The sequence below is a fragment of the Oncorhynchus kisutch genome, linkage group LG24, assembly GCF_002021735.2.
Source record: "Oncorhynchus kisutch isolate 150728-3 linkage group LG24, Okis_V2, whole genome shotgun sequence".
NCBI lineage: Eukaryota > Metazoa > Chordata > Actinopteri > Salmoniformes > Salmonidae > Oncorhynchus > Oncorhynchus kisutch.
Genome location: NC_034197.2, coordinates 6,821,888 through 6,834,985, shown reverse-complemented (window position 1 = coordinate 6,834,985; position 13,098 = coordinate 6,821,888). Strand labels below are relative to the sequence as shown.

The following is a 13,098-nucleotide window of genomic DNA, read 5'->3' as shown; positions in this document are numbered from 1 at the left end:
AGACACGCACTCTACACACAGGTACACAGGGATTTTGTATTGTAGATATGTGATACTAGAGTAGTGGTCTGAGGGCACATACTTAATGTGTTGTGAAAAGTGTTATGAAATGCAGTGTCATGTAATATTTTAAATTGTATATACTGTAACTGCCTTAATGTTGCTGGACCACAGGAAGAGTAGCTGCTGCCTTGGCACAACAATGGCTGAAACAAAAGCTGACTTTTGTGGCCTCAGAGGGGAAAAGGTGACTTGTCAGGTACTGACCCTACAGTTACTGAGCTCCTCCGCAGCAAAGATAATGGCCCCCAACTTCTTCCCAGGAATCCCACTGTGAAAGAGAAAAATAGAAAATGATGGAAGAGAGAGGGGGAGAGGGAGAGTGACATAGAGCGAGAGAGAGAGAGAGAGAGAGATAGAGAGAGAGAGAGAGACAGAGAGAGAGAGAGAGAGAGAGAGAGAGAGAGAAAGAAAGAGAGAGAGAGAGTGAGATATCTTTTAATACTAATGACAAAATGATACATAGTCATATAGTCACAGTCCCGCTCTTCCTCGGAATATTGAGTCAGAATTCATTAACCATGCAACACATACTGCATAGCACGTTCACACAGCCATCTTTCCTTTCTTGTTCTGCTTTAATGCAGTTGCCATTCACATCAAGGTTAAAGCTTTTGTTTTTACTTCATTTAAACTTACTTTCACTTTGTCGATTCAATTTATTCCAATTAAGGCACGATTCAAAGAACTGAAAGGATAGCGAGCGAGAGCGAGGGTAGAGAAAGCCAGAGCAGACAAGCCGGATAAGTGCGAGAGAGGGTGAGCAAGAGGCTGTGTGACAGTAAGGGGCTTGCAAGGTCAAACCTGCAAGCTGGTCAATTACTGTGCAGTGGGTAAATCTGGGTAACTCTGGGCCAGCTATAGCTCGCTCCACTCCCGTCCTCCTGTCATTAGTAGAGTGAACTCCTGGGGAGAATCTCAATTGCATTACTCTGATTCCTCGCGTCCTCTCTCCTTGCCTCTTCATCAAAACCCATTCGATGAGAAGGTCAGATGGGAGGGACCTCTGAGCTTCTCATCTCATGAGGTTTGAGAAGGATGTGAGGAATCAAAGAAATGCAATTGAGATTCTCCAGTGGTGCAGCTCATCCTCTCACCACATCCAGCACGTCACTCTCTCTGACAGGAGCACATCACCTTATCACCTACACTGAGCAGAGGCCTTGTCTCACAGTGGTACAGGGTGCTGATGGGTCACCTATCCAGGTATCCACTATGTCTCAATCTTCCACCTTGACACACATTTTCCAATTGGTATTTCCTGCATAACAGAGCTGTCCAATCAAATCATGTTCAATCTCATAGCGTGCTCACTGAGTTACAGAGGTAATAGTCTTGCAATGTACCACATTGTGCAAGTCTGGGCATCCCTCATTATTAAAACCCTCTGTTTCTACTGTAAGGTACAGTGCCTTGCGAAAGTATTCGGCACCCTTGAACTTTGCGACCTTTTGCCACATTTCAGGCTTCAAACATAAAGATATAAAACTGTATTTTTTTGTGAAGAATCAACAACAAGTGGGACACAATCATGAAGTGGAACGACATTTATTTGATATTTCAAACTTTTTTAAGAAAACGTTTTATTTTTTAAATCTTTTTTATCTTTCAAAAACTGAAAAATTGGGCGTGCAAATTATTCAGCCCCCTTAAGTTAATACTTTGTAGCGCCACCTTTTGCTGCGATTACAGCTGTAAGTTGCTTGGGGTATGTCTCTATCAGTTTTGCACATCGAGAGACTGACATTTTTTCCCATTCCTCCTTGCAAATCAGCTCGAGCTCAGTGAGGTTGGATAGAGAGCATTTGTGAACAGCAGTTTTCAGTTCTTTCCACAGATTCTCGATTGGATTCAGGTCTGGACTTTGACTTGGCCATTCTAACACCTGGATATGTTTATTTTTGAACCATTCCATTGTCGATTTTGCTTTATGTTTTGGATCATTGTCTTGTTGGAAGACAAATCTCATTCCCAGTCACAGGTCTTTTGCAGACTCCATCAGGTTTTCTTCCAGAATGGTCCTGTATTTGGCTCCATCCAACTTCCCATCAATTTTAACCATCTTCCCTGTCCCTGCTGAAGAAAAGCAGGCCCAAACCATGATGCTGCCACCACCATGTTTGACAGTGGGGATGGTGTGTTCAGGGTGATGGGCTGTGTTGCTTTTACGCCAAACATAACGTTTTGCATTGTTGCCAAAAAGTTCAATTTTGGTTTAATCTGACCAGAGCACCTTCTTCCACATGTTTGGTGTGTCTCCCAGGTGGCTTGTGGCAAACCCATCAATTTTAACCATCTTCCCTGTCCCTGCTGAAGAAAAGCAGGCCCAAACCATGATGCTGCCACCACCATGTTTGACAGTGGGGATGGTGTGTTCAGGGTGATGAGCTGTGTTGCTTTTACGCCAAACATAACGTTTTGCATTGTTGCCAAAAAGTTCAATTTTGGTTTCATCTGACCAGAGCACCTTCTTCCACATGTTTGGTGTGTCTCCCAGGTGGCTTGTGGCAAACTTTAAATGACACTTTTTATGGATATCTTTAAGAAATGGCTTTCTTCTTGCCACTCTTCCATAAAGGCCAGATTTGTGCAATATACGACTGATTGTTGTCCTATGGACAGAGTCTCCCACCTCAGCTGTAGATCTCTGCAGTTCATCCAGAGTGATCATGGGCCTCTTGGCTGCATCTCTGATCAGTCTTCTCCTTGTATGAGCTGAAAGTTTAGAGGGACGGCCAGGTCTTGGTAGATTTGCAGTGGTCTGATACTCCTTCCATTTCAATATTATCGCTTGCACAGTGCTCCTTGGGATGTTTAAAGCTTGGGAAATCTTTTTGTATCCAAATCCGGCTTTACACTTCTTCACAACAGTATCTCGGACCTGTCTGGTGTGTTCCTTGTTCTTCATGATGCTCTCTGCGCTTTTAACGGACCTCTGAGACTATCACAGTGCAGGTGCATTTATACGGAGACTTGATTACACACAGGTGGATTGTATTTATCATCATTAGTCATTTAGGTCAACATTGGATCATTCAGAGATCCTCTGCACTGAAAGTAAAGGGGCTGAATAATTTTGCACGCCCAATTTTACAGTTTTTGATTTGTTAAAAAAGTTTGAAATATCCAATAAATGTCGTTCCACTTCATGATTGTGTCCCACTTGTTGTTGATTCTTCACAAATACAGTTTTATATCTTTATGTTTGAAACCTGAAATGTGGCAAAAGGTCGCAAAGTTCAAGGGGGCCGAATACTTTCGCAAGGCACTGTATCTAGGGTTGCAAAGCTATCTGTAATTTACCAAAATTAATGTAATCTTTTGTAATTTTGGTAATTAATAGACAATCTATGGCAATCTATGATAACTTTGGTCATTTATACATGAATAACTTTTACAAAATGTATTCATATATAGTATACATTTTTATATCCGTATCCATATTGTCCATGAGGTTCTAGTGGATAGACCTTCAAGAGAAAATAGTGTAATTAATACAAAAACAACATCTAATGAACAATGACATTATTTGTTTTAACTCAGCAACTATTTACTTTTTTTTAACAACTGCTACCAGTTTGATACCAAAACATTGACAACAAATATATATTGACATAGTTAAATAAATAAAAGTGTGTAAAAAAAAAAAAGTATGCAAGATATTTCATGTTGAAATCCTCATATTAAACACCAATTGTATTCACTAAGTTGATGGTTAATATTTAGGATGTTTTATGGCTTTGATATTCAATGTTTTATTTTAAAATCATGTTATTTAATTATTTCATATTTGTACATGTGATAAGGCCACACAGAGGGCCAGAGTTAATTAGAGACCTGTGGTAATCTGAAGTACCCCAAAAGGTCACTAATGTCATCTTATACATTTCCATACAAACCTTGAAAGTTACCAAAATTCTGGTAGTTTACTGGCAAACTTCGAAAGTTTCCAGTAAATATACCCTCCCTTTTGTAACCCTAGTTATAGCACACATTGTGAGAAATCACAGTAAATTGGGGAGGAAATGGAAAATGAAGTGGAAAACAGAGTTTCCGTCTTCATCATCCTGAGATAATATACGATGATGTTCTGGACACGGAGAGAAAATAACAAATTACTGTATGTTTCCTTGGTAACTGAAGTCACAGTATCAGCAGCAATCAGGACACGTCGTCTAATTATGTCATAGAAACATCCATCGAGGCCCTTTAGCAGACAACTTGAGCACTAGGGCAGAAATCCTGTTAGCTAGAGGCCCACCATGTCTCAATGTGATTAGACCTTGGAGAGAAGGATGCCCTTCAGAAACCTATCTCCTCCCCGTCACTCCCATCCCATGTCTGCAGCAAATGGGATCGCAAGAGTAGCGACAGGTGAGCTGAAGAGTCCAGAGATTTCTACACTATATATAGAAAAGTATGTGGACACCCCTTTCAAATGAGTGGATTTGGCTATTTCAGCCACATTCGCTGCTGACAGGTGTATAAAATCAAGCACACAGCCATGCAAACTCCATAGACAAACATCGGCAGTAGAATGGCCTTACTGAAGAGCTCAGTGATTTTCCAACAAGTCAGCTGCCCCAGTCAACTGTAAGTGCTGTTATTGTGAAGTGGAAATGTCTAGGAGAAACCATGGCTCAGCCATGAAGTGGTAGGCCACACAAGCTCACAGAACTGGACCGCCGAGTGCTGAAGTGCGTAGCGCGTAAAAATAGTCTGTTCTCGGTTGCAACACTCACTACCGTGTTCCAAACTGTCTCTGGAAGCAACATCAGCACACTAAATATTTGTCGGGAGCTTCATAAAATGGGTTTCCATGGCTGAGCAGCCTAAGCTCACCATGCGCAATGCCAAGTATCGGCTGGAGTGGTGTAAAGCTCGCAGTCATTGGACTCTGGAGCAGTGGAAATGCATTCTCTTGAGTGATTAATCACACTTCATCATCTGGCAATCCAACGGACAAATCTGGCTTTGGCGGTCGGCAGGAGAATGGAACGCTACCTGCCCGAATCCATGCTACCTGCCCGAACTGTTCCAGTGAAGGGAAATCTTAACGCTACTGCATACAATGACATTCTAGACAATTCTGTGCTTCCAATTTTGTGGCAACAGTTTGGGGAAGGCCCTTTCCTGTTTCAGCATGACAATGTCCCATTTGCACAAAGCGAGGTCCATACAGAAATGGTTTGTCAAGATCGGTTTGGAAGAACATGACTGGCCTGCACAGAGCCCTGAACTCAACCCCTTTGATCACTTTTGGGATGAATTGGAATGCTGACTGCGACTGCCCTTCCTCACCAATGCTCTGGTGGCTGAATGGAAGCAAATCCCCACAGCAATGTTCCAACCTTGCCATCCCAGAAGAGTGGAGGCTGTTATAGCAGCAAAGGGGGACCAACTCCATATTAATGCCCATGATTTTGGAATGAGATGTTTGACAAGCAGGTGTCTACATACTTTTGGTCATGTAGTGTACTTCAGAGCTGCATTTCTATTCAAACGTATTGTGTATACCGTGCAGATCAAAGTCAAAAACATGTATTTGTAATGCACTTATAGTATAGTATAGTATAGTATAGTAAGGGCATTATGGCGAAACAAAGCCCTATGTATTTTGAATTGCAGTCCACAAGAACTAGAGAATGACAAACAGATGTGGACACATGAGAATGTAGCCATTAAAAGAAGAAAGAAAACCTAGTTCATTATGCATGTATTTGGCTGCCTTGTTCCATCTTTGCAGCTGGCCTTACCCAAAGGGGTCGAATACAACATTCAGGATGTGTCAGCTCGGCTAGCGCCAACAGTCCTCAATATTTCAGGACCATGGCCCAGATTCAGATGAGTTGAGCCAGAGGTGGGATAAACCAGAATATTGGAACAACTTCATGAGACAAAGATTCAGTTGGCCAGGCAGAGAAAAGAAAACACTACACTCTGTGTCTGACATGGAGACGGTGGGCCGTCTGTGATGCACTTTGGGAGAACATAGTTCCTTACCTTCCATGTACGTGATACATTGACAGCTGGGGAATTATTTATGACAAAAGTCAAAACCATCTTTACCTAGTGCTATTGTACTGTCTGGATTTAGACATTTAGATTCAGACTTAGTGTCCTGAAAAGTCTGCCACATAAATGTTGAAAAAAAAATCCCCCAAAATGACCAAAGAAATTAACCAATGATGAGCTGTAGCCAAAGTAGCCACTCAAAGTTGTGCTGTAGACATCATAAACTGTCTGCACATTTGTGTGTGAGACAGACAGGTGGTGTCCTCCCAGTAACTAAATATAATCTGCTAGAGAATTACACTTCCCTTATCATCCGATACCTCCCATCCCATCCCCTCCACACATCTAACACCCCCCACACATTCAATATCCCCCATTCCCTCCACACTTCCTACCCCCCATCCCCTCACATCTGGAGACCCACTGCTCTCCTAGGGAGCCTCTGAGCTGCCTCCGAGAGGCACACACAAACTACAGTCACCCATGAACTCCACTCCCTGTAGCTATGGATCCAAAATAATGCATTGTTGTTTCATGAATACATGTAAAGCTGATGAACTAAAATAGATTTAACAAGAGCACAAGAGCAGGAAGACACCCAAGTCTTGCCAACGGCTCATGACTGCCTAAGAAACACAAGAAGACTTGAGGAAAAGTAGCTTAGGCAGAAATTGGTAATGTCACAGCAGAGGTAGCTAGAGGGAACATATGGCAGGTTGTTCAGTTGCACACTGCCTGCCTGCCAGGGATCCCAAAACATTTATCATGTGAACCTTGATCGTGTATCGTTTCACACTTTTGACAGCATCGAAATGGGATCCTCAAGAGGTCTGACCATGTGGGAGATTTGACATTGAGCTGAAAGGACAGCAGAGCATTTACCGAAATGTGCATCTATACACAACCTGTCATATTACGTGTGATTTGATTGACTGATGTCTGCAAGAGAAATCCCAAAGTGTAATTTCACAATATGTGCCCTATACATTTCTAAAATGAACAATACATCACCTGTGACAGCTTATTTAGCTACGATTCCACCTCATATATCTCCATCTACTCTTGTGGTGGTAGCTTGTTGCTTTGATAATGGACTGGGGGTGTATTTTCTATGTCCTCTATCTATAAACACTGAATCTTCTATGAGGTTTGACTTTTTAATTTGTCTCTCCGGCAGCACATTGGAAAGGACTTTTGCTCCGGTTTGTAGAAACTAAATGAAGCTGGAGTCTCTCCCATTTAGTTTTATCACAAGTGAATTGCATGGGATGTTCAATATAGTAACACTATGTTGAAGTAACACTATATTAAAGTAGATGCTTCATTAACCTTATAGCAGAGAGAAAATAGCTCACCATGAGCTATTATGCATCACTATCTATTAATTGCATTATAGGAAACCTATTATTTGTTCATAACACACTGCTAACTTACAGTATATCCACATGAATTTTGTGTACAATTACTATCCTATATATAGTAGATACAAGTCACTGTGGTTGATCTCCATATCACAACCTCATTATGAAAATGTAACAGTCGTAACAATCACAAGGCTAATCTACATAGATATGCAATTACACTGTATGTACATCTACATCATGTACGCAAATAGTTGATTCCCAACTTGGTGTATAGGGCAGTGTAAAGTGTGTAACTAATAATACACAGAAAAACCTTAATTACAGTTGCCAGGATTGCACCTCCATGATTGTGAGTGTGTGTGAGTGTGTGTGTGGATGCAAACTCGCAGCAGGAGTGAAATTGTGGAAGCATGGGGTAATGCTCTCCACACCATATCATACAGATAAAAATACGACCAGCATGCAATGTCACGTAGAGCACATATCTGATCTTCTAAAAGGGGAAAATGAAGTGTATTCGCCCAATCCTGCTTTTACACTATGGGAGAGCTTACAGTCCTTCTCAGTTACCATAGAAACCAACAGGTAAGTGGTAGAGAAGTGCTTCTTCCTCCACAGCATGATACCCCATTCTCAAAACAGTGACCTACAAAAAGACGCCCACCGCCGCGCAGAGGCCATCGCCAGGCATTTCGGATTGGCTCTCCTCCGCCTCTCACTCTAGGGTGTGTGTGTGGAATAAAGGCAATGCTGGGGGGGATGTGTTTTTTATTTATTTTTAAATAGTAGGTGGATCAGCTTTAATATTGCAAGTAGATTTTGGCTTCTATCAATCTAATATTCTGCATCATTTCCAATCCAGCCATACATATATATAATTTTAAAATATATTTTCCTTTATTATTTTCCCCTAACCCTACCACCCCTCCCCTTATTGGAGTAAACTAACAGACAACAACACTTAGGCTTCTACTTCCAGCTTATACATACTATATAGTGCATTCTGAAAGTATTCAGACTTCTTGACTTTTCCACATTTTGTTACTTTTCAGCCTTATTCTAAAATATATTAAATTGTTTTTTTTTCTTAATCAATCTACACACAATACCCCATAATGACAAAGATAATTACTTTTTCAGAAATCTTTGCAAATGTATTAAAATAAACCAACTGAAATATAACATTTGCATAAGTATTCAGACACTTTACTCAGTACTTTGTTGAAGCACCTTTGCAGCGATTACAGCCTAGAGTCTTCTTGGGTATGACGCTACAAGCTTGGCACACCTGTATTTGGAAATTTCTCTCATTCTTCTCTGCAGATCCTCTCAAACTCTGTCAGGTTTGATGGGGTGCATTGCTGCACAGCTATTTTCAGGTATCTCCAGAGGTTTTTGTTTGGGTTCAAGTCCAGACTCTGGCTGGGCCACTCAATGACATTTAGAGACTTGTCCCGAAGCCACACCCACATTATCTTGGCTGTGTGCTTAGGGTTGTTGTCCTATTGGAAGGTAAACCTTTGCCTTAGTCTGAGGTCCTGAGCACTCTGGAGCAGGTTTTTGTCAAGGATCTCTCTGTACTTTGCTCTGTTCATTTTTCCTTTGATCCTGACTAGTCTCCCAGTCCCTGCCACTGAAAACATCCCCACAGCATGAAGCTGCCAGCACCATGTTTCATCGTAGGGATGGTATTGACCAGGTGATGGGCAGTGCCTGATTTCCTCCAGACATGACGCTTGGCATTCAGGCCAAAGTGTTCAATCTTGATATGATCAGAGCAGAGAATTTTGTTTCTCATGGTGTGAGAGTCCTTCAGCGGACTGTCATGTACCTTTTACTGAGGAGTGGCTTCCGTCTAGTCACTCTACCATAAAGGCCTGATTGGTGGAGTGCTGCAGAGATAGTTGTCCTTCTTGATGGTTCTCCCATCTCCACAGAGGAACTCTGGAGCTCTGTCAGAGTGACCATCGGGTTCTTGGTCACCTCCCAGACCAAGGCCCTTCTCCCCCGATTGCTCAGTTTGGCCTGATGGCCAGCTCTAGGAAGAGGCTTGGTGGTTCCAAACTTCTTCCATTTAAGAATGATGGAGGCCACTGTGTTCTCGGGTCCCTTCAATGCTGCAGAAACATTTTGGTACCCTTCTCCAGATCTGTGCTTCGACACAACCCTGTCTCGGAGCTCTACAGACAATTCCTTTAACCTCATGGCTTGGTTTTTTGCTCTGATATCAACTGTGGGAACTTATATAGGCAGGTGTGTGCCTTTCCACATCATGTCAAATCAATTGAATTTACCACAGGTGGACTCCAATCAAGTTGTAGAAACATCTCAAGGATGATCAATGGAAACAGGATGCACCTGAGCTCAATTTTGAGTCTCATAGCAAAGGGTCTGAATACTTACGTAAATGAGGTATCTGTTTTTTTTAAATGTTAATATGTTTGCAAACATTTCTAAAAACCTGTTTTCACTTTATCATTACAATAACGTGTGTAGATTGATATATGTTTTTATTTAATCAATTTCAGAATAAGGCTGTAATGTAACAAAATGGGGAAAAAGTCAAGGGGTCTGAATACTTTTCGAATGCACTGTACATTTTATAGACACCGTATATTATGCATTAGTTATCTTCTTGTTATTTTTAGTCCCACCCTTCAGCTGCCATCAACCCCTCCAATGTATCACTGAATACCATCCAGTTTTGATTTCTATTTGCCAGATATTTTTCAACTGTGCTGTGATGTTTCACAAGTTCTGAACCTTTCTATTCTCACAGTTTCTACAGACTGTAAATTAAAGATACCATTTTTTGCTAAGAGTATTATTATATTATTGATTGATTGACTATGACTTTTCAGACCACCCAGCAGTACTATTTGCAGAGTTAACTCCAAGTAAATGTTGCAGGGAGGATGTGTTTTTGGGGTTGTTTTGACAGCCATGTGAAACACACTAAACACGTAGAGGAGTTGTCTCCAGGCTTTGTCATTGCAGATGCCCTCTGGGATGGCAGGCTCTGTCTGCTGTTGGTTCTTCTGTACCCGTCCCCCTCTCTCTCTCTGTCACAGCTTGCTACATGTCCCCCAGGAATGTGGCCTTCTAAATGCCGGAGAGTCAAGGAGGGAGAATGGCACATTTTGGAACAAAACCCACATCCTTTTCCTTCGCTGCTCTCGGCATCTTTGTAGCTTCATCCATTGTCTGTTTTAAATAGCGGCCTTTTGAATGACCAACCAGACAGGCTGAATGGCGATTGTTTTTATTGTTGAACGCAAGGCTTATCTTCAGGGTGAAGCATTTTTAAGGCTTTTCTAAAGGATTCTCAAAATGATATGTCATGCTAATAATTTGAACAAGACGTTTAGTTTGTGATGGAGGATACAACTTGCATGCTTTACTTTTCAGAATGTGGCGGTATGTGAGCAGGACCATTGGTGAGTGTGTGTGTGCCTGCGTGCATACATGTGCGCTTGTGTGTAAGTGTGTGTGCACAGGCACAGGGGAAGGTAAGGCTTCACTCTGGTAACGCCAAGAAGGCAGAGCACATTTTTATCTTGCCAATAGAGAAAGTGCAGCAGGCCCAAACCCAGTGGCATCCTCCAAAGGCTATGGCTATCTCTCTCTCTCTCTCTCTCTCTCTCTCTCTCTCTCTCTCTCTCTCTCTCTCTCTCTCTCTCTCTCTCTCTCTCTCTCTCTCTCTCTCTCTCTCTCTCTCTCTCTCTCTTTCTCTCTCTCTCTCTCTCTCTCTCTCTCTCTCTCTCTCTCTCTCTCTCTCTCTTTCTCTCTCTCTCTCTCTCTCTCTCTCTCAGCTCTGCCAAGGCTATGTCATTTGAACTGGGAGATACACTGTGCTGGCTGCATGGGGACGATAAGCCTGAAAACGTATAAATAGAGAAATGGATGAAGATGTCCAACGGGATCATTTTTGGTCATCGAGAACATTGGCTCCCATGGTCATGTGTAAAGTCAATGATTGGCCTCTGTTTTAGGAGTCTGTTCCTGAGGAATAAAACATGATTTGTATTTATAAATGCTGTCGCTCCTTATGCCCCCAAAATAAGAACATACATACCTCTACACGAACAAACAGACAAAAAGCTAAGTATACTCAGTCTGAGATAAAATAGAGCTCAACAATTCATCTCCTATTCTGCAATGACCATTTTTTCCAGCTGGCGAACTCATAACATACATGCACACTCCACAAACAACACCTTATTGTCGATTTCTGAAATCGGTAGGAAAAAAAAATTATGCTTCACAATACAATTTCTTCACAAAATTACCCTTTCAAGAAGTTGATTACAAGATGTTACTATGTCGTGCACCAGAGGTGCTTAGTCAACCAATGCTTTTTCACTAGTTTCTTTCTGAGGCTATAGAGTATGGAATATTGCCACGGGATTATACCATAATACATTCTCAACGTTTACAGCTCACCTACAGTGCTGTGCTCCATTTCCAATCAACAGACAGATAGTCCCTCCCTCAAGACCGAACCAAGATTTGCCAATCACATGGGCCATGACATCCAGCCAAAGACAGGTATGGCCAGTTCTCACTTCATTAGGACTGTAGTGGTTCCATGGATAATGGGAGAGAGAGTGCCATTTCCCTTGATTTTAAGCAATGTTGTGCTGCTTTTGATACGGTAAACCATTCCATTCTTTTGGGCCGGCTAATGAGTATTGGTGTCTCCAATAGACCATCTGCTGTCTCAGCCACTGCCTGTCACCAAGGGAGTACCCCAAGGCTCGATCCTAGGTCCCACGCTCTTCTCAATTTACATCAAGAACATAGCTCAGGCAGTAGGAAGCTCTCTCATCCATTTATATGCAGATGATACAGTCTTATACTCAGCTGGCCCCTAACCGGATTTTGTGTTAAACACTCTACAACAAAGCTTTCTTAGTGTCCAACAAGCTTTCTCTTCCCTTAACCTTGTTCTGAACACCTCCAAAACAAAGGTCATGTGGTTTGGTAAGAAGAATTGTCCTCACCCCAAAGGTGTGATTACTACCTCTGAAGGTTTAGAGCTTGAAGTAGTCACCTCATAAAAGTACTTGGGAGTATGGAGATATGGTACACCGTCTTTCTCTCAGCACTTATCAAAGCTGCAGGCTAAGGTTAAATCTAGACTTGGTTCCCTCTATCGTAATTGCACCTCTTTCACCCCAGCTGCCAAACTAACCCTGACTCAGATGACCATCCTGCCCATGCTAAATTACGGAGACGTAATTTATAGATCGGCAAGTAAGGGTGCCATTACCATTCTGCCATCAGATTTGCCACCAATGCTCCTTATAGGACACTTATAGGACACGACACTGCACTACATGTAAACTGGCCATGTATGTATACCCGTCGCAAGACCCTGGTTGATGCTTATTTATAAAACCCTCTTAGGCATCACTCCCCCCTATCTGAGAAACCTACTGCAACCCTCATCCTACACATACAACACCCGTTCTGCCAGTCACATTCTGTTAAAGATACCCTAAGCGCACACACTCCTCTTTTCAGTTCGATGCAGCTAGCGATTGGAACGAGCTGCTAAAAACATTCAAACTGGACAGTTTTATCTTTTCAGTTTTAGACTCAGTCATGGACACTCGTTCTGACAGTTGTGGCTGCTTCGCGGGATGTATTGTTGTCT

At 42.1% G+C, this 13,098-nt stretch overlaps 1 protein-coding gene across 1 annotated transcript in view; it reads right to left on the bottom strand.

Annotated features, from left to right (window-relative positions):
- The window catches only part of cpne5a (copine Va), a 118,387-nt gene that overhangs the window by 26,171 nt on the left and 79,118 nt on the right, over positions 1-13,098 (bottom strand). Inside the window, exon 7 of the mRNA XM_031804052.1 lies at positions 268-331. Coding sequence (XP_031659912.1) covers positions 268-331 — 64 coding nt within the window. The remainder of the gene's footprint in view (positions 1-267; positions 332-13,098) is intronic.